The sequence below is a fragment of the Manis javanica genome, chromosome 17 (genome assembly GCF_040802235.1).
Source record: "Manis javanica isolate MJ-LG chromosome 17, MJ_LKY, whole genome shotgun sequence".
Lineage (NCBI taxonomy): Eukaryota > Metazoa > Chordata > Mammalia > Pholidota > Manidae > Manis > Manis javanica.
Window position 1 is genome coordinate 48,165,117 of NC_133172.1, and position 27,399 is coordinate 48,192,515.

General features: G+C 38.1%; 1 protein-coding gene across 4 annotated transcripts in view; it reads left to right on the forward strand.

The window, feature by feature from the left end:
- NFATC3 (nuclear factor of activated T cells 3) overlaps positions 1–27,399 on the forward strand; it is a 129,902-nt gene that overhangs the window by 84,746 nt on the left and 17,757 nt on the right. For all 4 annotated transcript variants that reach the window (XM_073225478.1, XM_073225476.1, XM_073225479.1 and 1 more), the window contains 3 exons: positions 8,177–8,232; positions 9,280–9,406; positions 17,195–18,196. In XM_073225478.1, the coding sequence (XP_073081579.1) occupies positions 8,177–8,232; positions 9,280–9,406; positions 17,195–18,196 (1,185 nt within the window). The remainder of the gene's footprint in view (positions 1–8,176; positions 8,233–9,279; positions 9,407–17,194; positions 18,197–27,399) is intronic.

The window sequence follows — 27,399 nt, forward strand, 5'->3', positions numbered from 1 at the left end:
GATATGTCAGTATCCCATATATTAAGCAATTTGTAGACACCAGTAGGTGTCCCCAAGTCAATTTAATTCAGTTCTGACACTAACTGGAATAGCACAAACTCCACAAGTTAAGGGCTTGGTCTTATAAGACTGTCCCCTACTTCAAATGCCAGTTGAAAGTAATAGGTCCCCAGGTTTCCCACAACTTGGCTACAAATCAGAGGTTCCTTCTTGGATTTGATCATTTGGTAGTATAGTTCATAGAACTCAGAGAAACACTTATTTACATTTACCAATTTATTATAAAATGAAGGATATCATAAAGGATACAGATGAGCATCCAGATGGAAGATATACATGGAGTAAGGTATGTGGGAAAGGTCATGGAACTTCTGTGCCCTCTCAGGCATGTCGTCCTCCCAGCACCTCCGTGTGTTCAGCTGCCCAGAAACTCCCCAAATTCCATAGTATTGTAAAATTTTTTTATTAAGGTATCATTGATATACAATCTTATGCTCAAGTTTCACATGAGCAACATTGTGGTTACTACATTCCACCCTATTATCAAGTCCCCACCACAAGCCCCATTACAGTCACTGTCCATCAGCATAGTAAGATGCTATAGAGTCACTACTTGTCTTCTCTGTGCTATACTGCCTTCCCCGTGCTCCCCCCCATACTATGTGTGCTAATCATATTAAATCCCCTTATCCCTCCCTTCCCCCCCACCCTCCCCAACCCCTTTCCCTTTGATAACTGCTAGTTCATTCTTGGGTTCTGTGAGTCTGCTGCTGTTTTGTTCCTTCAGTTTTTGCTTTGTTGTTACACTCCACAGATGAGTGAAATCATTTGGTACTTGTCTTTCCCTGCCTGGCTTATTTCACTGGGCATAATACCCTCTAGCTCCATCCATAGTATTCTACTTTTTATGGCGGCTTCATTACATAGGCATGATTGACTATTCCATTTCCAGCCCTCCCCTCTCTGGAGTATGGGCATGGGGCTGAAAGTTCCAAGCTTCAAGTATGGATTGGTCTTTCTAGTGACAAGCCTCCATTCAGGAGCCCACATAGAGTCATCTCCCTAGAACAAAAGGCACTCTTACCACCTAGGAAATTCCAAGGGATTTAGGACCTCCATGTCAGGAACCAGGGTCAGAGACCAAATACAAGAATGAAAGATGCTTCTAGCGCTCTTAACACTTAGAAGGGAATTACAAAAGTTTTAGGAGCTCTATACCAGGAACTGGAGGTGGAGACCCAATATATATTATTGTCTATTATTTCACACCAGGATTTTATTTATTTCACCTAAATAAGTTTTCAAATTTATTGTTATTAATCTGGTCATAATATTCTCTTTCTGCATGTGAAATTATACCCCCTATAAAAATTTATTCTATTTGTGCCTTCTCTGTTCTTTTAATGTTTTTCCAGAGTACTTGGCTTTATTGATCCTTTCAATTGTCTTTGTTTTCTGTTTCTTTAATTTCTGTATTTTTCCTTCTCAGTTTTTTTTGACTTAATGTTCTTTTTCTTAAGTGCTTATCTCATTCATTTTTCATTCTTTCACCTTTCTTAAACTTAAGTATTTAAAGCTATGCATTTCCCCCATCACCTGTCTCTTGTAATTTCAGTATCTCTTTCTCCACTGAATCTTTTTTCTTGGAGTTTGAATATGTTCAAATCTTTTCATTCTAAACACTCACTTTCCCTTGACTCTGTCATCCTCATAAGCTATCATTTCATTTCTCTTTCCCTTATTCAACCTCTCAAAAAAATAACCTCATCTACCTTCATTGCCTTACCTACTTCTTACTCTTTGATCTTTTGTCTTTTGCTATATTGAAATCATAGCCTCCTAAAAATGTATTTGACAGCTATCCACTCTGTTTCTTGAAACCCTTTTCTTTGTTGGCTTTTGTATAATTGTGTCTATCTGGTTCTCAGCACATCTTTAAGTATTCCCACTCATCTTTTTATTTTATTGTATTTTTTAATTAATTAATTGATTAATTTTGTTGTCATTAATCTACAATTACATGAAGAATATTATGTTTACTAGGGCCCCCCATTCACCAAGTCCCCCCCCCACAAACCCCATTACCGTCACTGTACATCAGCGTAGTAAGATGCTGTAGAATCACTACTTGTCTTTGTGTTGCACAGCCCTCCCCATGCCCCACCCCCACATTATACATGCTAATCGTAATGCCCCCTTTCTTTTTCCCCACCCTTATCCCTCCCTTTCCTCCCTTTCTCCCCAGTCCTTTCCCTTTGGTAACTAACTGTTAGTCCATTCTTAGGTTCTATGATTCTGCTGCTGTTTTATTCCTTCAGTCTTTCTTTGTTCCTATAGTCTTTGGGTTTGAGGTGAGTCTCTTGTAAGCAGCATAGAGATGGGTTTTGCTTTTTTATCCAGTCTATTATTGTGTGTCTTTTGATTGGTGCATTCAGTCCATTTACATTTAGGGTGATTATTGAAAGATATGTACTTATTGCCATTGCAGGCTTTAGATTCGTGGTTGCCAAAGGTTCAAGGTTAGCTTCTTTAGTATCTTACTGCCTAACTTAGCTCGCTTATTGAGCTATTTTAAACACTGTCTGGTCATTCTTTATTTTTCTCCCTTCTTATTCCTCCTCCCCCTTTCTTTATATGTTGGTTGTTTTATTCTGTGCTCTTTTGTGCTTGCTGTAACTGCTTTTGTCTATAGTTGATTTTATTTTTTTTGCCTTTAATTAATATTTGTTTGGTCTGCTTCTTTGCTGTGATTTTATTTTCTCTGGTGACATCTATTTAGTCTTAGGAGTACTTCCATCTAGAGCAGTCCCTCTAAAATACCCTGTAGAGGTGGTTTGTGGGAGGCAAATTCCCTCAACTTTTGCTTGTCTGGGAATTGTTTAATCCCTCCTTCATATTTAAATGATAGTCATGCTGGATACAGTATTCTTGGTTCAAGGCCCTTCTGTTTCATTGCATTAAATATATCATGCCATTCTCTTCTGGCCTGTATTGTTTCTGTTGAGAAGTCTGATGATAGCCTGATGGGTTTTCCTTTGTAGGTGACCTTTTTCCTCTCTCTAGCTGCCTTTAAAACTCTGTCCTTGTCCTTGATCTTTGCCATTTTGATTATTATGTGTCTTGGTGTTGTCCTCCTTGGGTCCTTTCTGTTGGGAGTTCTGTACACTTCCATGGTCTGATGGATTATTTCCTCCCCCAGTTTGGGGAAGTTTTCAGCAATTATTTCTTCAAATACACTTTCTATTCCTTTCTCTCTCTTTTTCTTCTTCTGGTACCCCTATAATGCAGATATTGTTCCTTTTGGATTGGTCACACAGTTCTCTTAATATTGTTTCATTCCTGGAGATCCTTTTATCTCTCTCTGTATCAGCTTCTGTGCATTCCTGTTCTCTGGTTTCTATTCCATAAATGGCCTCTTGCATCTTATTCATTCTGCTTATAAATCCTTCCAGAGATTGTTTCATTTCTGTAATGTCCTTCCGGACATCATCCCTTAGCTCTTGCATATTTCTCTGCAGCTCCATCATCATGGTTATGAGCTTTATTTTTAATTTTTTTCAGGAAGACTGGTTAGGTCTGTCTCCTTCTCAGGGTTTGCCTCTGTGATCTTGGTCTGTATCAATTTCTTCTGCCTTTTCATGGCAATGGATATATTTGTGGGGAGCTGGTGTGTGTGTTGGGTAAGAGAAAGTCCCTTCTTGCCAGTCTGTGGCCTTCCTCTCCTGGGAGAACAGCGGCCTCTCGCGGCTTGTGCTGGGCAGCTGTGTGCAGACAGGGCTTCTGATCTTGCCCGGCCGCTATGGAGTTTAGCGTTGCAGTTGCTGTGGACGTGACCTGCCTCAGGCTGCTTCTCCAGTATGGCAGAGCTGCATTGGAGTGGGAAGAGGCAGGAGGCTGTTTATCACGCTGAGGGGCCTCCACACTGCGCTGCGGGGGTTCGGGTGCCCAGAGTTCCCCATGATTCCCAGCTGCTGGGCTAAGTGTCCTCGGGCACTTCCGTCCAGTTGTGGGGTCCCTGTCCCTTTAAGACTTTCAGAAAGCACTCACTTTTCTTTGTCCCGGGTGCCCCGGCTGCAGGGACCCGCTCACAGGTCTTATTGTCCTGTTTCCCTAGTTTCCAGCACCCCACGCACACACTGTGTGTCTGCGCTCTGATGCGGATGGCTGGGGCTGGGTGTTCAGCGGTCCTGGGCTCCCTCTCCCTCCCTGCTCCGACTCCTCTCCTCCCGCCGGGAGCTGGGGTGAGGGGCGCTCGGGTCCCGCCGGGCTGCGGCTTGTATCTTAACCCCTTCGCGAGGTGCTGGGTTCTCGCAGGTGTAGATGTAGTCTGGCTGTTGTCCTGTATCTTCTGGTCTCTCTTTTAGGATTAGTTGTATTTGTTGTATTTTCAAAAATATATGTGGTTTTGGGAGGAGATTTCCACTGCTCTACTCATGCCGCCATCTTGGTTCTCCCCCACTCATCTTTTTTTATCAGTCTTTCTGGCCCAGTGTTTCCCAAGGCTCTATATTCAACTTTCTTGTCATTATATTCCTTTATTCTGGGAAATTTCATCAGCTACCAAATCTCTATCTATATAGCCACATACTTTCTCCTAAACTTCTAACATTCGCTTTAAAGTATCCACTGAATATTACTGCATAAATGTTCCACTGATACTTAAAATGTGAAAACATATCAGACTTCTCAAACCAGCACATCTTATTGGGATCCCCAACAATTGATTAATAATGTCAGGGCCTACTTCTTGGACTGGAAACCATGTTTCCATGTGTCTGTGGTCTTCTCCCTTAAATTCACTTCCTTCCACCCCCTCCCCTTCAACCCTGATCAATAACTGCTTGTCTTCAAGAAAACATCAGTTCCCTTTGACAGTTTATTAATTCATCAATTATTTATGAAGCAAATGCTATGTAATAGACACTAGTCTAGGCATTGGGTTTATAATGGTGAATAAAATGTTCAGGTTGCCTGCTTTTTTTTTCTTAATGTAGTTTTTTTTTTTTTGGTATCATTAATCTACAATTACATGAGCAACATTATGGTTACTAGACTCCCCCCATTATCAAGTTGCTTTTTTTTTTAACAAGCAAACAGTAGTAATTAAGCAAAGTACACACTCAGGGAGGGAGTGTGGACCTGCTCCAGGGGGGAGCAGCATGATGCAGGGGTTTGGTTGGGTGGTCATATAGCTAGAGTTTAAGCAAAGGTGAAATATTCATCGGGTTAGGTGGGGTTCTTCACCCTAGGGCAGGAGGATTTTTTTTTCACCCTAGGGAGAGGATTTCTGGGACCCTAGGGTGAATGCCCTCTTTTTGTCCTTAGATGGTCTTCCTTGGAAGTGTCATAGTGCCAAGGGGTGTGATTTTTCTTACACTAACAAGCATATAATGTACTTTGAAGTGAGGTCAGGGTCTACTTTTCCATGTTGGAACTAGTCAGTTTTGGCAGGTCTGGTATCTATACCCTTCCTCCCCACATCCCAAGAGAACAGTTTGCATAGATCATTTAGAGTATAAACAAGCATCTAACTGAATGTGAACACTGGCCAAAGTCCCCAATCCCCTCCTTGCTTATTGTCTGGCTATCCACCTACTATAACATTTCCCCCCTCAAGGAATGTGGACCCTTGAAATCTTTCAAGGGAAAATGGGTATTAGTTATACTTCTGTGGCTGCTTTCTGCTGAGGAGGGATGTTGACCCTGTCTATGGGTCCATCAGTTCCTTGCTGTCAGGGAGAGGAGGGGTCATGGAGTTGTCTCAGCAGTGGCAGAGATGGACAAGGGCATATAAAAGGAGGATGCAGCTAGGCTGCGGTATTGCTCAGGTTGCCTTCTTTAATAGACCTTATACTCTAGCGGGGGAGCAGACCATGAACATAGAAATAAATAAATGAACAAGATAATCCCAGATAAAAGTGCTTATGAAGAGGGTAGAGTGGTAATGAATGAACAGTAAACTATTTTTATTAAATGGTCAAGGAATGTCTGTCTGCAGAGGTTATATTTTATGAGAAATAAGAAGTATAAGGAAGAAATAGCATCTCAAAACTACCCTTTTCCACTGTAAAAATTAATTTGTGTCTGAATATAATAAGTGTGTATGTATAGAGCAGTTTCATGATAGAATTCATTTTATTTCACACAGAGCTTGACTTTCTTTTTTTAATTAAGGTATGATTAATATACACTCTTACGAAGGTTTACGTAAAAAAACAATGTGGTTACTACATTTACCCATATTGTCAAGTCCCCACCCGTACCCAAATGTAGTCACTGTCCATCAGTGTAGTAAGATCACAGAGCTTGACTTTTAAGAGCTTTGATTGAAATTAAATCATGTTAAATGGTAGCAGTTACTCGTTTCAGATGAGATTGCAGTTGTAAACTTGAAACTCCCATTCTGAAAGCTCCTTCAGTGATCCCTTCAGTTTTCAGGCTCCTGTTGACTTGTCTTTCCAGCCTCATTTCTTACTGCTCCCTGCCTCATACTTTGCCCTCCCCCTCCACAGCTTCTTAGGGTTCCCCACATCATGTAGTTTCTTGCCATCCTGCCTTTGCTTATGCTGTCTCTCTTGCCTAGACTACCCATCCCCCCACATCATCTGAGTTCTACCTTGTCTTTAAGTATCAGTTCCAGAGCTCCTTAGGAAGACTTTTTGTCTCATACTTCCACCTGCAGACTAGGTTAAGGAACGTGACCTCTGTGCTCTTGGTACATCGAAAGTGTACCTCTGTTAGTTATTAGTTACCACCACATTTCATAATAATGAGCTGTTTGTATTTGCCTTTAATGCACAGACTGAGGGCAGGGAATCCTATCTCCATTATCTCAGTAATCCAAAGTGCGTAGCACAAAGGACCCGGCAAATGATTATTGAACTGAGATACATAGTGTTTATTTGTAGTGTCTCTTATGCACAAGGGTAGCCATTATCTAGTTATTGGGCTGGAAAATGGTAGTCAAAATCTGGAAGGCATTTGATTAAGTCTCTCCTAATATCTTCACAAACCAGATGAAGAAGTCCTGCTAGCTACAAAGATATTTGTATGGGTTAGCCACTGGGTGAATGTCTATGACATAAAAAGAATGCTTTAGCATAACTGCACATCACACTGAATTAAAGCTTTAGTAGCAGATGGGGCTCTCCCCAGGTGAACAAATCACTTGGGATGAAAAGACAGAAAATGTGCTGGTCAGATTTTCAGGTGACACAAATCTCGAAGCCTAGCAAATATTTTAGAAGACTGTCAGTTTCTAAAAAGATCTTGACAAGCCAAGTGATCCAAGAAAATGAAGTGAGAAATTAATATAACAAGGGTTGGCGTGGGGGTAACGCAGCTGCATAAGTGCACAGTGTGCTTGAGCCTAGTAGTAGGAAATATAACAGGCTGAGGGATGCTTGCTAGCCCTAAGTTTAAGAGTCAGCATGATGCGGCTGCCCCCAGAAAATTTTTATTAACAGAGACACAGCATCTCATGTCACATAAGGTGGTAAGAGCCTCAATCACTCTACTGTGCTGGTTCCTTTCTCACCTGGGCTGTTTAGTCCTGGGCATAGTGCATTTGGAGGGAGATGGTTACACTAGAGGAGTGTTCAAAGAAGAGTGACCAAGAAGGCTAAAATACTGTATAAGGGATTGATGCAGAACTGGGGATGCTAGTCAGCAGAAGAGGAGACACAGGCAAAGAAAGACAGGTGCTTTTAAACATCTGAAATACTGTCTCTAAGAGAAGCACTCAAGGTGTTTTTGAGTGGCTACAAGGAGTAGTATTTAGACCAGTGAGTGGTTAGATACTCTAAGGAGACCAGTTTCATCTATCACGAAGAGCTTCCCAGCAGCAACTGTTGTCCAAAGAATGAAATGGGTTACTTGGTGACAGTGACTTTCTCATTAAAATGTATAAGCAAAAATTGGCTCCCACTTGGTGGAGGTGCTCTCAGAGGATTTTCAAACATCACTTGGTAAACTCCGTGGGGCCTGCTAACTTGGGCAGCCCAAGATTTTTCTCCCCGTTTTTTTCCCCATAGGTACACATTTAAAATTTTTCACAATGCAAGTCAGTAAGAAAAGATTCCTTTTGCCAATGAATTTGTGAAACTAAATACATTAAATCTGTTTATATGCTTTCTGACTTGAATTACTTTTAACTGGAAATTATTTCTCTCAACAGATGGACGACCTCAGTGGGAGGTAGAAGGGAAAATAATCAGGGAAAAATGTCAAGGGGTAAGAAATTTACCTTATTTCTTTGGAAATATTTAAGAAGCTTAATGAGAAATTGGATAATGGTGCTTTATGGCATAGGTGAGTCTCTTACCTGTGAGTAATAGAAAAGTAAATAAGAATTTTTGGAAGTTTGGACATGAGGCGGATGCTTTCCTGATATTAAAGTTTAGGAAAGATAAACAATTGGTGTTGTTCTTCCCCTTTTTTGTTTAGGAAACGACAATTAGAAATGGAAGATTATGAGAAGCTTCCTACTGAAATTATTGATTTGCTTTTACTTATCTGAACTCAGTGAAGAAATCAGAGAAATTCAGTAAAGAACACATACATTGGACAGAAAAGAGGAGGAGGACAAGCCTCAGGGATTTGTGTATTTGACACACTATTTCTAACTCCTTAGTGTTAAGTCTTCCAGGATTCAACCCAGGTTGAAAGTTGTGGTCCCTTCATCCTGGTTGGAATGGAGATAGTCTTCTCTAGGGTAGAGCATAACACTTCCCATGGTGCTCTCCAGCGACCTGGGGAAATTGGCTTAAGGATTGAAATTAGTTTGGAGCTAAAGGTTTTCACTCTGCTTATGTAAAATTATTGTTTATATGGATACAGATTTTGTGTATTGCCAATTTAGAACATTTTGAATGTAAGATTTAAGAAATCTAAACTATGACACAACTTGGGAAATACTAAACTTGATTAAACAACCAGAACAGACTTCCAGTTAAGATACAGTATCGTGTAATATTCAGTAGAGTAAAGTATCTTACTGTATAGTAGATAAGACAGTTTTTATTTCTGCTACAACTAGAAATCCAGTTGGGTGAGTAAAAAGCAATTTCTCTTTTAATGGTTTACTTTAAGGAAGTTATCTCTGTTAAGACTGAAGTATCCATAGAGTAAATATCCAGATAACTTACATGACCAGTTGATGTGCATAATGATCTATGGTGGCAGAGCCTGGGTAAAGACTTATGAGTTGTGCTGAGTTTAGCAGGTGCATTTCATTTTTAGTTCTGAATGTAACACAATCTTGCTTTCCATTCTCCTTAGGCTCACATTGTTCTTGAAGTTCCTCCATATCATAACCCAGCAGTTACAGCTGCAGTGCAGGTGCACTTTTATCTTTGCAATGGCAAGAGGAAAAAAAGCCAGTCTCAACGTTTTACTTACACACCAGGTACAAGGCGTGGTGATGGTTTACTTTCATAATGAATACAAAGTTATTCAGTGAATCCTATATTAGAGTGTTTAGGGAAGAGTGCTCATAATTAATAAAAATCCCAACGTGCCTAATCTGTAAAGTTTAAGTCACCTTTAAATATTAGATGTGATATCAGTTGTTATTTTGTAATCATTTACTAGGAAATAAGAAGATTGACTGTAGATTTGAAGTCTGTTTTTCAGGAGCTACCAAAAAATCACCAACGCTACAGGAAGGGCAGGTGTTTGTGAATATAGGTGAACTCCCCTCATGCCCTTAGCACTGCAAGAAGACAGTGCACCTGTTTTATAATGTCTTCATCTCAACCATTCCCAATCAGATGAAGAATGTCATTAGATTTTCATTTGGCAAGTAACCACTGTAGCGTACTATGGGCTTTGGAAGATGTAAAAGTGATGCTGGAGTTTCTAGCTTTATATGTACACCCGAACAAAGGAGGCTTCCAGACCTCTGTTTGCAGCAGTTCAAGTGCTGCTTTCCAGTTCTTGATTGTGACACATAAATATTATATGCAGTAATTTATGCTTATGTTTATATTCTTAACTTAGGGAACAAATATTTATGAGAACTTCTTTGTGCTGGGCTTTGTATTAGTCACCAGAGCACAAGTTAATAAAAAAATCATATTGAACCTTAGTCTCCAATACTTACTCTTGTAAGAACTTTTAAAAGGTTTATAGTAAATGAAAAGAACAAACACTAGAATTTGAGAGGGTACTGGTTATCAATGGTCATTCATTTGTCATTCAGTTTATTTAAAACCTGGCTATATTTCATTTATAGTGTCTAAAGGCCACTAATATTTCAGATCATTTTCAAACAAACTACAAATCTTTTGAAAACTTGAAGATTTTGGGTAGCTGTTTGATTCCTTCATTACTTCAATAAGTATTTGAGGGCACTACGTGGGTCCCTTCTCTCCTGGAATTTATAATCTAATGTCTAGGGACAAGCAAGCTAATAAATCACTATTACTAACAAATTTGTGATTAGGAAGTAAGATAGGACTCTGAAGAAAGAGACAATGTTGTGGGTGAAAATAACAGAGGGACCCTTGCCTAGGCTAACTGGTTGAGAGAAAGCTTCCATGAAGAAGTGATACTTGAGTTGATAACTGGAAAATAATGGTAATAGTTTATAATTATGTAACATTTACTATTTTCTTAGTACTGTTTTAAACTCTTTCTATATTTATTCATTTAATCCTTGCAATAGACCTGTAAAATCGGCTTTTGTCTTGTTTTACAGATGAGGAAACTAAGTAGCTAAGTTATGTGCCCAAGGTCTCACGGCATTTAAGTCTTGGAGCCAAATGCCATGCATAGGCAGTCTGGTTCTAGAGTCTGGACCATGCCAGAGTACTGTTATGTTAGAGTATGTCTCAGATTTGTTTATTTAGCAAACATATGGAACATGTGGTGTGTGCCAGGTGCTATTCTAAGCAGTTTAGAAGGTAGGTACTATTGCCCTTCCCATTTTACAAAAGAGCGAACTGAGGTCACACAGCTAGTAAGTGACAGGTGAGATTTGAATCCAGGCAGTTGTCTATAGAATATATACTATTAATTACCATGTTAGATAAAGTGAGGGAAAACATTCCAGACAAAGGCAGCAGTATCTGCAAAGGCTTGTGACTTTAACAGGGAGCTTTAACAGGGAGGTGACAGATCAAATTTGTGTTTCAAGAACCATTTTCCCTACAGTTTTTAAAATATCAAATTGACATGTTGTACCCCTTAAATTTATATGATATGTCAATATATTCAATAAATTTTTTCAGTTAGAATCATTTTCCTCATACTTCTTCTGTTGTTTATAAGGTGTCAATGACCAATTTGTCTTCTCAAATGACTAAGTCTGGAGAATGATTTGTATGGGAGAGGCCCAAGAAGCTTGAAAAAGTGATTCAGATAGCTAGATTATTTTGAATATACAGAGAAGAGAGCATCAGTGATGATAAAGAATATTTGGTTACTGAGAAAGGTGGAAAGGGATAGGATTTAAAGTAGTTGGGATAGGCCTTAGATGGGAGAGGGAACAGGAGGAACGGTGAAGATGAACAAGAGGGATATATATTAGGAAAGTTTGTAGATTTGGTAGAGAGTTCAGGGTATTTCCATATAATTAGATAGTGTCAATTTTTTTTTTTCTGTAAAGAATGACATGAATGAAGTCTCCTATGTGAGCAGAGGTGAGTGTGGGTGATTTGGCATCCACAATTGGAGAGTGTAAAAAAGTTTGAAATAGTTTTGTAAAGAGGGGAAAGAGTAAATTACCACAGAAACCTAGTAGAATTCTAGGCATGACTGAGGGCACCTTTGATGTTGAAGTTCTTGAATTTATAGATACTAACTAGCCCTGCTGTATAATTTTCTTAAGCAGCACTCAAGATTCTTCAAGGCAAGTGTTATAATATGGCTAGTGAGGCTCCTCCAGGGTGAGATTTGCTAAAAACATACAGTCTGAGAGTGTTATCAACAGCTGTTGAGATGGGGGGCTGTAGCATATAATCTGAATAAGGAGGGAGAAGAGGGCTTCTGGGATTGGAGAAAAAAAGAAAGCAGTAGGACCAGCAGATTAGAAGTTTTTATTACTACCATCAGAGTAGTTGGTAGTAAATGAAGAAGCAAACAGAAAGGAGAAAATACAATGCCTTCATATTATCAGCTTGCAAATTGGGAGGACAACCTAAAGTCAGAATCCTAGAGAGTATTACATATGAGAATGGAAACTAGTGGGGCCCAGAGTGCAGAGAGTATATTGAATTGGACTACAGCTGTCTTCACTGGCCTTATGGTTGACAGAATACAAATTAGGTGGCTCACACTAATAGAAGGAAGAATGAACATACAGAAGTGTTTGGACAGTCCTTGTTCTGGTTGATTACTGTCTTTTCTGTGTAGCATTTGGCTTTTCATATTTTTCTAAAATGAAATTTTGAATAAAAATATTACAAAAACATACACATTACTGTGAATTTTTGTTTTTAAAAATATTTGTGAAGTATTTTAAAACACCCAAATCCTCTTTTACTCTGAAACTGTCATTCTATCCTTCTAGATCTTTCTGACTCAGATATAGATATAACTTTTAAAAAATAGAAATGGGACCAAACTGTATATACTAATTTTGTAACTTGAACATTTTTATTTTTCCTCATCAGTTGGTAGGGTTTTACAGAATTTTAATAGCTTCTTAGTATTCTTCTCTATGACCCAGTCTTTATATTAGAGTTATTTTGTTTGTCTTATTAATTTATCTGAATTTAGCCTTTTGTGTATGTTTGTGGCAAATAATTCCTTTTTAAATTTTAGTTATAAAAGTTTTAGATATTCGTGAGTTGCTTATTTTTTATTAAAGGATCTGTAAATTTACCTTTTTGGCAAACCCCTGGCAATAAGGATCTGACCAATATCAATATCCAGTGAAGGAATAATCATTAATTACAAATGGCTGATTCTTTTAAATTTTGAGTTTTTTTTAGAAATTGTATATAGCATTATTTGTCCACAGTCAGTACACTTTATAAAATGAAGACAGTTTCTAGCATCTGTGTATGATTCACAAATTACCCTAGCCACAGATGGTAATAAAGCACACAGCCTTTCCCTAGCGGTGCTCCTAAACTTCTGCCAAGCCTCTAGCTTCAGAACTTTAGACGTGGGAGCCCCCACCCCCACTCAAGCATCCTGAAGCTGTCAAAAGAATGTACCTGAGGCCCACCAGAAGTTATTTGTCCTGAAAGTACCACCTGATCTCTGGTTTTAGAATAATGGGGCTTTTAGCGACAGTGTTAGAGACAAACTCTCATGTGTAGTATTTTGCCTGTGGGAAGGTAAATTATGTGATTTAAGTAGTTGATTGGATAGAATTACTTTTGGATTGTGGTTGGGGGAGAAACTGGTCTTATAGTCAGGAGTTCAGCTCTCAGCTCTGCCAAGACAGTACCCACTGATTAACCTCTGTAAAGTGAGGATATATATAGCAATTGTTTTTAAATTGTGTTTTCTTCCATAAAATGTTATGCAAAAAATAAATAAAAAAGGATGAAAATTAGCTTTAGGTGCTCAGTTTATACTGGTAGAGTAAGTACAGAGAGCTGTAGCTATTTCTATAATTCATCTCATTCTAGATATCATAAGGTCTCTTTAATGATATTTCTCTCCAAACAAGAATAAATTACCATAGACCAGCAGTGAGAGCTTCCTGTGGTTTGGTCAGGTTGGGTTCTAAATGCCTTATAGCCAAAAAGAGTGGTGTTTGATTTGGCAGAATGGAAAATACACTCAGTTTCGCAAAGCAGAACTCTCAATCTGGGTACCCAGATGTGGGTCAGGAACATAGAAGTAAAGATTGGATAATGCAAAAGAGATGGATGTTATGCTGTGATTTTCCATCTCTTTTTAGGGCTGTGATAACCAGCCACTTACCTAACCAAGCAGAGCCCCACCTGCTCCACTCAGGATTAATTAAGGGATGAGAGTATGCCTTCTTGGATATTCTCCCTTACTTTGAAATGTGGAGATAGGATTCACTGTAGGAACTGAGGTAGAAGATGAAAAAAAGCATCCAGTGGTCCAGGGGGAAATGTCTAGTTCTGCCAAAGTCAGAAGAAAAGTAAGTACATTAGGACATTAGGTTAGGATCCAGTAGATGCAGTGAACCATACTTGAAATACCTAAGCAAGAATCAGCAACTGGATGGAGGCTGGCTCAGGTATATGAGCACTGGTAGCAGAAGCAATGAGAAAATTGGTGATACACCTTTCTTTCTGTCCTTGGGTTGTTGCCTCACTGTTATGGATAGGCTAACCACTTGCCAGATTTAGAGGATAAAGCAGATAAATAAATAATGAGCTCATACTGTTCTTGCTAGGAAGCCAGAGTAAAGTGTACAACTCAGATGCATCCCCAAACCAGTGCTTCATTTATCTCCTCTTGTACAATAAAATACACTAGTAGGGCTATCTTAATTTTTACCTGATTTTCCTCAGTTTGATAACACGCTTATGTGAAGAGACTTGTATTTAGCAAGGGTTTAGTAAATGGTCAAATGCAATTTGACCTTGCTTTGCATCTCACTGTTAATTTCTTTGACATAAAGTGAAGTGCTTATATTTTGAGAAGATCATGAAATTTTTAATAATGTTAATTAGTAGTACAAATTTGGGAGGAACAGTGAGATGTGAATTCTGGAAAATTACTTTTAAATGAGTTGTAGCACTTCAATGAGAAGCTAAAATAGATAATTTTTAGAAAAGTGGACTGAAAGGCCTGCCAAGAGAAACAATAAAGACAACTGTTTGAATACACAATAAATTAACTGATGGTTCTTTTTTTGTTTTGATATACATATTAAATAAAATAAGCAAAAGGCACTGATTCCTACTTTGAGCAGTCCTTTCATCAGGTAGACTCATCCTAAATCATGGATCTGCTACCTTATTTTTTAATGGTTGGTATTCATAGTGTCTGCTTGCTTGTTGGAATGGTGAAGTGGAATCATCCTTGGTAATACAGTATACTGCAGTGATTAAAAGCATGAACTTTAGCGGTAGAAAAACCTGGGCTCAAGTCCTTGTGATGCCACTTAACTGCTATGAGAGCCTAGTGTCTTTAATCTCCTCTTCAATATACTCATCCATAAGGCAGGGATAATAATAATCCCTATGGCATGGTGTAAGTTAGGACTTGCAGTTAAAAGACAAAAACCCAATTCAAACTTGCTTAACAAAAAAGGACATGTAACTGGGAGAGTGACTGTAATGTTGGCTTCAGCATGCTTCGGCTCAAGCAGTGTTGCCACAGGGCTTTGAATTGTCCTTCATATAAACACTGCTTTTCTTTCTGTTGTCTTTTCTTTTAGACAGACTTTTACCACATGGCATCTCTAGGTTTCTTTCATCTTCATAATTAGCAATCCTATAGAAAAGAACCAGAAAACACACACACACACACACACACACACACACACACACACACACACACACACATTTCTGGTTCAGTCTTGTTGAGTTCTTTATGTGATCTGGGTATTTGATTCTCCAAAGTTACTAATTTTGATGAAGTCTAATTTATGCCTTTTGTTGTTGTTGCTGTGCTTTGGATGTCATACTTAAAAACCCACTGCCAGTACAATGTCATGAAGCTTTTGCCCGTTGTTTATTTATTTCTTCTAAGTTTAACTTTTATGTTTAGGTCTTTGATCCACTTGAGTTAATTTTCATGTATGATGTCAGGTAAGATTTCATCTTCATTATTCTGAAGGTGATATCCAGTGTGTTTTGTCCCAGCACCATTTGTTGAAGATACTGTTCTTTTCCCATTAAAAGGTCTTGGCACCCTTGTTTAAAGAGCAGTTGACTATATATTTGAGGGTTTGTTTCTAGGCTCTCTATTTCTATTCCATTGGTCTATATTTCTATCCTTATGTCAGAACCACAGTGTTTTCATTACTGCAGTTTTGTAGTAAATTTTGAAATTAGGAAGTGTGAATCTTCTATCTTTGTTCTATTTTCCAGATTATTTTGGCTATTTGAAGTCCCCTGAGATTCTATATGAATTTTAGGATGAGTTTTTATATTTTTACAAGAAGCATTGTTGGGATTTTAATAAGGATTTCACTGAATCTGAAAATTGTTTTGGGAAGTACTATATTCTTAAGAATCAAGTCTTCCAATCCATGAAACTGGGATGTCTTTCCATGTATATAGGTCTTTAATTTCTTTAGCAGTTTTATAGTTTTTAGTGTATAATGCCTTCCTTGGTTAAATTTATTCCTAAATTATTTTGATGCTATTGTAAATGGAATTGTTTTCTTGATTTCCTTTTCAGATTGTTTATTGCTAGTTTATAGAAATAGAACTGATTTTTGCATGTTGATTTTATATCTTGTAACTTTTGTTGAATTTATTAGTTCTGATAAGTTTTTTCTGGATTCCAGTATTGCTTTTAACCCCCCATTATTCCTTTTGTAATATGGAACTGATGATGGTTGAGGATCAGATGAGATACATGTGAAAACCACTGTAAACTAAAAGCTCTATGAATATCAGGTTCATGAATTCGAGTACATGAGATAACATGAAAACCTGGGTGCTGGTAGATTTCAGATCAGAGATATCAAATTGAAAGCTTTTTTATTAGGCATAGAGTTTTTGGCAATTTAAAAAATTATTTATTTAAAAATAGGTAATACATAAATACATGGTAAAAAAAAATATTTAAAAGGCACAGAAACTTACATAGTAAAAAGTAAATCTCCTATCTCCCAGTCACCTAACTTTCCTTCCCAGCAGTAAACCCAGCAGCTTTCAGTTTCATATGTGTCCTTCCAGAGATAGCCATGCATATATAAGCAAAAACATATATATGTATATATGCATATATATGTACACACACACAATATTTTACATGAATTGTGACTTAGACACATTGTTCTGCAACACACTTTTTTTTAGTCACTTAGCAACATGTCTTAGAGATCTTGCCACATCACTTCATAAAGGTTCATGCAGTATTGTTGCTGTTTGTTAACTTGAATACTTTTAGAGCAATATCATTCCTTGTTGTCTTATGCTTGCTGACCTCACGTATTTTATGTTATCTGCCTTCCTTGAAGGCATTTGAGTTTTCAAACCCTGACTGAGATGCATGCTATGGTTGTGTAGCCTAAAATGAAGGCCTTTTGTGGGTATTTTATGTATTATGTAATTAACATGTGCTTTAACCATTTTCTTTTTAGTTCTGATGAAGCAAGAACACAGAGAGGAGATTGACTTGTCTTCAGTTCCATCATTGTCTGTGCCTCATCCTGCCCAAACCCAGAGGCCTTCCTCAGATACAGGACACCCATGTGACAGTGTACTGTCAGCACAGAGAAGCTTGGTTTGTCCCATCCAGCAAACATACGCATCCATGGTAACCTCATCCCATCTGCCACAGTTGCAGTGTAGGGATGAGAGTGCTGGTAAAGAACAGCATATGATGCCTTCTTCAGTTGTTCACCAGCCTTTTCAAGTCACACCAACACCTACTGCGGGGTCTTCCTATCAGCCTATGCAAACTAATCTGTACAATGGACCAACTTGTCTTCCTATTAATGCTGCCTCTAGTCAAGAATTTGATACAGTTTTGTTTCAGCAGGATGCAGCGCTTCCTAGCTTAATAAATATTAGCTGTCAACCACCATCCATACCTTTTCATTCTTCAAATTCAGGCTCAACAGGACATCTCTTAGCCCACATACCTCATTCAGTGCAGACTCTGCCTCATCTGCAGTCAATGGGGTACCACTGTTCAAACACAGGACAAAGATCTCTTTCTTCTCCAGTGGCTGACCCAGTCACAGGTCAGCCTTCTTCTCAGTTACAACCCATTACATATGGTCCTTCACATTCAGGGTCTGCTACAACAGTTTCCCCAGCAGCCTCTCATCCCTTGGCCAGTTCACCACTTTCTGGGCCACCGTCTCCTCAGCTCCAGCCAATGCCTTACCAATCTCCTAGCTCAGGAACTGCCTCATCACCATCTCTAGCCACCAGAATGCATTCTGGACAGCACTCTACCCAAGCACAAAGTACAGGCCAGGGAGGTCTTTCAGCAACTTCATCATTAATATGTCACAGTCTGTGTGATCCAACTTCATTTCCACCTGAAGAGACAACTGTGAACATTAAACCTGAACCTGAAGAGCAGGAACCTAACTTTTCAACAATTGGTCTACAGGACATCACTTTAGATGATGGTAAGTTCATCTTTGTGTTCTTGAAGCAGTGAAGATTACCATGGATGGCTTATTGGCTAATGGTTGAGCTTTTTGATAAGGTGTTGTTACTAGAAATATGTTAATATATGACTTTGAGAAAAGACATTAAAATCTATGCTTTACAGTGTATTTTACTACTAGTATCAGTTGCAAAGGGTGGGACTTTGAGTGATAACCTGCCACCTGTTTGTGATGAATCTGAACACAGGAGATTTACTGGTCATTCTCTTTTCCAGAGCATATAGTGGGGTCACAGTGTCTAAAGAGTGGAATTCAGGGGCATTAATTCAGTAAATATTGCTGAATGCTATCCATTTGCAAGATATAGAGCTAGATACTGGGAATACTAAGAATTATTAAGATAGAGTTCCTGTTCTTAAGGACACTCACACAAGTAAAGAACCTGTTCCTCTGTGACCCTGCCAGCTGCTGAGTCAGATAATGGTCATGGTGCAAGAACAGACTTGGTTTGCTGCTGCTGGTACAGCTGTTGGTACCAGGATTTAAAAAAAAGCTATTTATATAAATGTAGCAAGTTGGTATGTAGAATTTCTGTTTTTATGAAATCAATAAATTACAGAACATACTCTGGGATTTTAGCTATTTCAATAATTGAAAATCACCCAAGATAAGATTTTCAGGAAATAATTTTAGAGTTTATCCTTAGCTTTATCATTTATGGGGTAGGGATTTTTATTTAAATAGGAATTCAGTGAAAGCTACCTGTAATTCTTGTCCAAAATGAAAATTTGAAAGATTCTGAAATATGGATATATAGAATTTTAGATCCCTCTCTGACACTGTATTAATCTGTAGAAAAGTATTTCTAGGTCAGCAATCTCCTTCATGCATCTAGAGAGGCTGAATTTCCTATGTAGTTGTAAAGGAGATCAAGCAGAGGGATGTGAAATATTCTGTAAGAAGGGTTCAGTAGAGCTGTGATAAGATGACATTTGAAGCCAGACTTGGAGGACACGTATATTTTCAGTAAATGGGGATCAGAGGGCAAATCAAACAACAGAAGCAGAAACATAGAGCTTTGTCTGGGAAAACATGAATCTGTGGTTGGAGGACAAATGGCATACATAGTAAAGGATGGCTTTCAGAACTAGAAGGTGATGTGCCAGGTCATTTGTGTATAAACCGAAGGTATAGTGTAAACTGAAACAATGCCTACAATTTTCATAGCATTTTCCCATTTGTTATTTAATGTTATCCTTACTAATCCTCTGTCTCTGAGGGTAGGTAGTGATGTTTAGAGAATTGGGCTTTCTGAAAGTCACACAACTGACAAGTATATCAATCACATCTAAGTCCACTCTTTTTCAGTCTCTTTTTAATCTGGTCTTTTTCTTGCAGCACTAAGCTGTCTCCCAACAATAGCACTCTGTGCTAGAGGAGATCCCCTAAGCTTTTTTTAATTCCTAGAGAATTGTAGAACAATCTTCAGGAATGCATATGCAGAATTTCACTGCATGAACACATGTTCACAACTGTGTCTGATATGTCACACTTGTGTTGGGAGTACTTGAGGGCTCTGGTATTAAGTGTCTTGCTGTTCTTTTTATGCCCAGCAGGCCTAGGTGTCACTGCTTACTTAATAATGATGAACTCCAGGTAGAGAGGAAGCTACGAATTTGATGCAGAACAGATAAGAAGTGAATAAAGGATTTTCCAAATACATGTAGGCTTTTTAAATTACCTATTCATTCTCTTGGCAGTTTTAACTAATTGACTATTCATACTGCTTTTAAGGTTTATATTTAGAATTTTAAGCCCTAAAACAATAACTGAGACCATGAGTGATAACCTAATGCCCATTTGTGATGGAACTGAAGACATGAGATTTATTGAGCAGATCTCAAAGGGTATTCCAGCTCATTTTCTTCCCAAATGAAGATATTTCCTCTTCTAGAGTGAGACCAAAGCTGGAACCTGCTCTTTGTAATTTACTACAGATTGAATGATTTGGGTGTGGGGCTGGGAGTGGAGGGCAACAAATTGGAACGTCTAGGAAAGTTTAGTGAAAATTTTCCTTTTGAAAATGTGAAGATGTTTTGCAAAAATGGAGAATCTAGAAAGACGATTTCTATGAGGGCAAGTATCAAAGCAGTTGCATTTTTGTTCCCTTCATTGTGTAGGGCACATGATCAAGAAAAGTTCCTAGATGTAGCCCCACAGAGGACACAGACTGGCTCTTGAACTCCCTCATTGCCACCTATCAGGTGATTTGATAGAAGCTCAGTGATGCTAGCAGTAATTAAAGAGAGAGAACATCCTTCACACTCCTGGGCATCTCAGATCATTAGATGTGCAATTTTTGCGAAATTGCATTTTTGATGCTTGCTTTGAACTCTGAAGTGAATTTTTCTGTTGGCCAAAAATTTTTTTTGACTCATTGATTATTTTATTTGGACTTGCCTCTGAAGGTAAAATTCTAAGTGCTTAGAATGACTATACTTCTGCAAGCTTTTAATATAAATTTATTCAAAAACCACAACAACATAGCTCACAGCCTTGAAATGCCTAGCATTTAAACATCCCCTTTTTGGTTATCTTCAAAAGTAAGCCACAAACATGCCAAAAACAGATTAGAGGCACTCATAGTGAACTTTGCAATTAGACTGAGTGCAGGTTTTATTTTAACTTTTCTATATTGTGTTAAGTATTAAGTACACAGTAATTTCTACTGTACATAATCAGAAGACACAGTAATTTTTTAAATGTTTGCTGTGTTAAATATACTTAACTAATCCTAAAAAGTTTTGTTAATCCTATTTCTGTTTTATATTTATCCCCCTCTATTTTTCTTACCAAATTAAAGATAAAACACAAACGAAATACCCCTTTTATTTTTGAAGTTTTAAAGTAAAATGGACTCTGTCAGGAATCATTCAAGCATTACTTGACCGTTCACTTTTAGAAATGGGAATATTAATACCTTAATCTTGTATTATGAATTCAGTACATTTAATAGTGTACCTCAGCTCAGCAATTCAAGACTTATTACAGATCTGGAAATACTCTAATACAACTTCCTCATTTTATAGCTAAAGAATCTTTAGTGTTACAGAGCCTGAGATATTCATCTAGGGTAACACAGTAGTTAATAGAGTGAAGACTAAAACCCAGGTCTCCTGACTCCTATTCAGTACTCTAGAAGTGTCCAATAGCTGTACCATGTTTCTCATCAGTCTTTGGGTTGAGACTCTGGAATGTAGAGCAAGCAGAATAGATGAAGAAAATGTCATTTTCTCTGTAGGGCCTTGGTTTGAGAGGAGTCAGGGCAATCCTAAGATTATAGATTCTCAATATAGGTGAAGGCTCTCGACTCCATCCTCCTCCATGCTCCTTTTTCACCCTGGAGTTCATACTTTATTACCTCTAGTGATGTTATATTCCTGTGTGTCTCCTCCTCTCCAGCTTCTTTGGAACATCTCAGGGCCTTTTGAGTTTCAACTACCCTTGTTTTATGTGGGCTCTAATGCCCCTGAAATCATGCAGAACAAACCCAGTCCTTCTTCTGTAATAACCCTTCTGTAATGATCTCTTTCCCAGTCTTAAGAACACTGAAACACTCCAGCAACTTTGCCCTTCCCTCACTTTCACCAGCATGGTAATTCCCCTCAGCCTGTTTCCAGTTGGTATTTTAGTTCCTTTCATGTGCACTCTAGCCAGCTCAGAGTGGATTGGGACTGTCACCTTCCTTGTTCAGAAGACTCTGTTTTATCAGTGTGGCCTCAGATAAGGGATTTTCTTAGCTCAGTCTTGCTGTTGAGTTAAGTGAGGCAGTCGTAAGTACTATAAATCACATCCTTTCTGCTCCCTGCGTTTCCCATAGGTTTTGGTATATGTTATTTTTGGACACAGGTCTCAACTTTGCAGTCATCTTTGTTCAGTTTCATTGAGGTAATTTCGGCCCCTCATACCAACCATCTGAGCTCAGTAGAGTCCCAGAAGTGTTTCTCTGTTTCAGAGTAGTGGGGCTCCCTCCTCACAGGGTATTCCTTGGGGTAATAACAGTAGCTGAATACTAACCTTTACCAACAGATGTTCTCTTTCAAGCAGTCCCCATTGGAAAGCTGTGATATATGCTTAACCAATTAATTCAAAATTACTTCTGCTACTTGCTTTTTCTTTGATATCTACATGTACCCTTTCCCCTACTTGAAAAAGTGGTTCTACATCTATAAAATTATCAGAGTTTTTACTCATATTATAATTTGTATGCCTACAGCTATAATTTTTCCCAAACATCTCTTTGCATTATCGTGAATATGTCCCAGTTTTGGACCAAGTGATATACATTAAAACAGTACAGAAATACAGAAATTGTCATAGTTGTGTTTTAAGCATTTTAATTAAGATTATAGTATTGTTAAACTAGATTGTCTTAGATCTTTAAATACCGGCCCATTTGTGACTGAGCTGATTCCAGTTACACTTCCCATTAGAGTCCCTCACTTCCCTCTTGTTGTTCTTTGTTCACAAACTAACAGCTGCAGCCGCAGCTCTTCAGCAGAGAAGAGGGTACATGTTAAATATAGCCTGACCTGCTGCTGTGGTGAAAACTGACACTGCCATTTGCAGGCTCTGTGCAGTAACATGCTGATCCGAATGTAGGGCAATTGCTAATTTGACTGTAAACAGGGACCCTAGACATGACCTCAGCTGCTGCAGTTCTGTTATATAGGTGGCAAGCAAAAGAGCCTGCTTTCATGTAGCCAGGGAATGATAAACACAAGATTCAGATGGCTGTCTTGGAGCGGGAAGCAGGAAGCTGGTTTGGAAGAGCAGAGAGGTAAATACTATTGTCAGTGTTCTATTCCACCTGTTCAATACTCACTGCACTGGTGTTTACTGTATTTAAATAAAACAAAAGAAAGCCATGCCACTGGTGAGAGTGGGTCACAAATGAGGTGTTTATTCACTTAGAGGCAATAGGGTGAAAGGAGGTATATAATACTGAACTTTCTCCTTTAACTGGGACTCTGGGCAATTGATGAATCCTCTTCTGGAAAGCATACATATACTATCCAGCCTCAAACATTTATGATGAATAATTCCAGAAGCAGAATGGTTCCTTAAATAACGCCCATGCAGGCTTTGGATCGTGGTTTATGCAGAATGGACCATGATGGGAATCCAGGACCTTAGACACAACCACTCTTGGACATATTAGTAAGAGCATTTAATTTCAGATCCAATAGAGCAAGGGCAAGCATTTGACATATTTTATTTCATATATCAAGTGTGTCTGTGTATCTCTATAGACACAATTGTACCCTATTTGGACAAAAATTTTTCTTTGACTCAGCTTGACATTAAAATTTATACATAGCTGGGAAAAATGCAAGAGATGCTGCTTCTAAGTAACCAGCATATATCACGGCATATCAAAAGTCTTCAAAATAAGTTCACTTTAAAAATTATATTGTAAAACAATTAATGAAATATGGTTACTTTCTTGATGATAAAACATTGTTTTGTGCTAGGCACTTTGCTAGTAGCTCATTAGCTCTTTCCAACAATCTGTGAAAAGTGAATTATTAGTCTTATTTTTAGAAATATGGCTTAGAGGGATTAAGCACTTTCCCAGTGTTATGTGGCCACAGAAAGACTGGTATTTGTGTCCAAGTCTGTCGAAATTTAGATCGTCTCACATGTGTTTAGTGGTTTCTGAAATAGCTATAAGTGATGATACACTCTTACTTCTATAAACATAACAAACAGAGTAACTTTAGGGTATTTGCTATGTATCAGATACAATGCCAGTGTCTAAAGATGTATTCTATTTTAGAATTCGTATCCTGTTTTTTAGTTCCTTTGAAGATAGGTTATTCACAGGGAAAAAAATATTTTAAATGAGAGAGAAATAATTTGAGGCTCCAATTCAACTTTTGTGGTTTAGTGGCAGTTCTCTGCTTTTGCATCACAAAATTACCTCTTGCCAGAAATCTTAGCTTTTGATAGAATTTAGATAAATATACTCAAACAGCTCTTCTCTGTTTGAAATATGTCCTTTTAAAAAAAAAACATTTCTGAAGTCTGCCATTAGACTGTCTATCTGGGCAAGAGAAAAAAATATGAAACTCTAAATTGTGGCGGAAGATACGGTAGGGTTGGGAGTGATGGTTACAGGTATTCTAGCTTTGTAACTATAAGAACATGGAACAAATAAGTCCTTTATAATCATATGATTTATTTAAAAGCATTTGTATATGATTTTATATAGAATGGGAGTTTCTCATTTTATTTGGGTTTCCAAGATAATAAATCATTGTTTAAAAAAAGTCATATATTCATGTATTAAAAATACTAAAGGTGCAACACAGTACACAGTGAAAAGTCTCTCTTCTGGGTACCTGGCTATCCTCTGTATTCACAGTTAGTGTTACCAGGGTCCTGACTGTTACTCCAGAGCTATTTCTAAACAATTGTGTATATTTTTTCTCTTATTTTTTACTAGCGCATTATGTTACTATTGTGCATTTTGCATTTTTCATATTTTAACTGTTGGGAATTTTTCTGTACTTTAACATGAAAAAACTTCCTTGGATAATTCTAGGATTAAAACATATTCATTTTTTTTTCTTTTGAGAGGGCATCTCTCATATTTATTGATCAAATGGTTGTTAACAACAATAAAATTCTGTGTAAGGGACTCAATGCACAATCATTAATCAACCCCAAGCCTAATTCTCAACAGTCTCCAATCTTCTGCAGCATAACGAACAAGTTCTTAGATGGTGAGCAAATTCTTACATAGTGAATAAGTTCTTACATGGTGAACAGTGCAAGGGCAGTTATTACAGACACTTTCGAAAACACATTCATTTTTAAAATCTTGGAAATGGTGGTATGCATGCTGGGATGAATTTGAAGCTTTTCATCTTATATATGTGTATATATATATATATTTTTTGGTATCATTAATCTACAATTACATGAAAGACATTATGTTTACTAGGCTCCCCCCTTCACCAAGTCACCCCCCACATGCCCCTTCACAGTCACTGTCCATCAGCGTAGTAAGATGCTATAGACTCACTACTTGTCTTCTCTGTGTTGCACAGCCCTCCCCGTACCCCCCCCACACTATACATGCTAATCATAATGCCCCCTTTCTTTTTCACCGCCCTTATCCCTCCCTTCCCACCCATCCTCCCCAGTCCCTTTCCCTTTGGTAACTGTTAGTCCATTCTTGGGTTCTGTGATTCTGCTGCTGTTTTGTTCCTTCAGTTTTCCTTTGTTCTTATACTCCACATATGAGTGAAATCATTTGGTACTTGTCTTTCTCCGCATGGCTTATTTCACTGAGCATAATACCCTCTAGCTCCATCCATGTTGTTGCAAATGGTAGGATCTGTTTTTTTCTTATAGCTGACTAATATTCCATTGTGTATATGTACCACATCATCTTTATCCATTCATCTGCTGATGGGCACTTAGGTTGCTTCCATATCTTGGCTATTGTAAATAGTGCAGCGATAAACATAGGGGTGCATCTGTCTTTTTCAAACTGGAGTGCTGCATTCTTGGGGTAAATTCCTAGAAGTGGAATTCCTGGGTCAAATGGTATTTCTATTTTGAGCATTTTGAGGAAACTCCATACTGTTTTCCACAATGGTTGAACTAATTTACATTCCCACCAGCAGTGTAGGAGGGTTCCCCTTTCTCCACAACCTCGCCAACATTTGCTGTTGTTTGTCTTTTGGATGGTAGCCATCCTTACTGGTGTGAGGTGATATCTCATTGTGCTTTTAATTTTCATTTCTCTGATGACAAGCAATGTGGAGCATCTTTTCATGTGTCTGTTGGCCATCTGAATTTCTTCTTTAGAGAACTGTCTATTCAACTCCTCTGCCCATTTTTTAATTGGATTATTTGCTTTTTGTTTGTTGAGGTGCGTGAGCTCTTTATATATTTTGGATGTCAACCCTTTCTCAGATCTGTCATTTATGAATATATTCTCCCATACTGTAGGATACCTTTTTGTTCTATTGATGGTGTCCTTTGCTATACAGAAGCTCTTCAGCTTGATATAGTCCCACTTGTTCATTTTTGCTTTTGTTTCCCTTGCCCGGGGAGATATGTTCAAGAAGAGGTCACTCATGTTTATGTCTAAGAGATTTTTGCCTATGTTTTTTTCTAAGAGTTTTATGGTTTCATGACTTAGGTTCAAGTCTTTGATCGATTTTGAATTTACTTTTGTGTATGGGGTTAGACAGTGATCCAGTTTCATTCTCTTACATGTAGCTGTCCAGTTTTGCCAGCACCATCTGTTGAAGAGACTGTCATTTCCCCATTGTATGTCCATGGCCCTTTATTGAATATTAGTTGACCATATGTGTTTGGGTTAATGTTTGGAGTCTCTATTCTGTTCCATTGGTCTGTGGGTCTGTTCTTGTGCCAGTACCAAATTGTCTTGATTACTGTGGCTTTGTAGTAGAGCTTGAAGTTGGGGAGTGAGATCCCTCCACTTTATTCTTCCTTCTCAGGATTGCTTTAGCTATTCGGGGTCTTTGGTGTTTCCATATGAATTTTTGAACTATTTGTTCCAGTTCATTGAAGAAAGCTGTTGGTAATTTGATAGGCATTGCATCGAATCTGTACATTGCTTTGGGCAGGATGGCCATTTTGACAATATTAATTCTTCCTAGCCAAGAGCATGGGATGAGTTTTCATTTATTAGTGACCTCTTTAATTTCTCTTAAGAGTGTCTTATAGTTTTCAGGGTATAGGTCTTTCACTTCCTTGGTTAGGTTTATTCCTAGGTATTTTATTCTTTTTGATGCAATTGTGAATGGAATTGTTTTCCTGATTTCTCTTTCTATTAGTTCATTCTTAGTGTATAGGGAAGCCACAGAGTTCTGTGTTAGTTTTGTATCCTGCAACTTTGCTGAATTTTGATAGTAGTTCTAGTAATTTTGGAGTAGAGTCTTTAGGGTTTTTTATGTACAATATCATGTCATCTGCAAATAGTGACAATTTAACTTCTTCTTTACCAATCTGGATTCCTTGTATTTCTTTGTTTTGTCTAATTGCTATGGCTAGGACCTCCAGTACTATGTTGAATAACAGTGAGGAGAGTGGGCATCCCTGTCTTGTTCCCGATCTCAGAGGAAGAGCTTTCAGCTTCTCGCTGTTCAGTATGATGTTGGCTGTGGGTTTATCATATA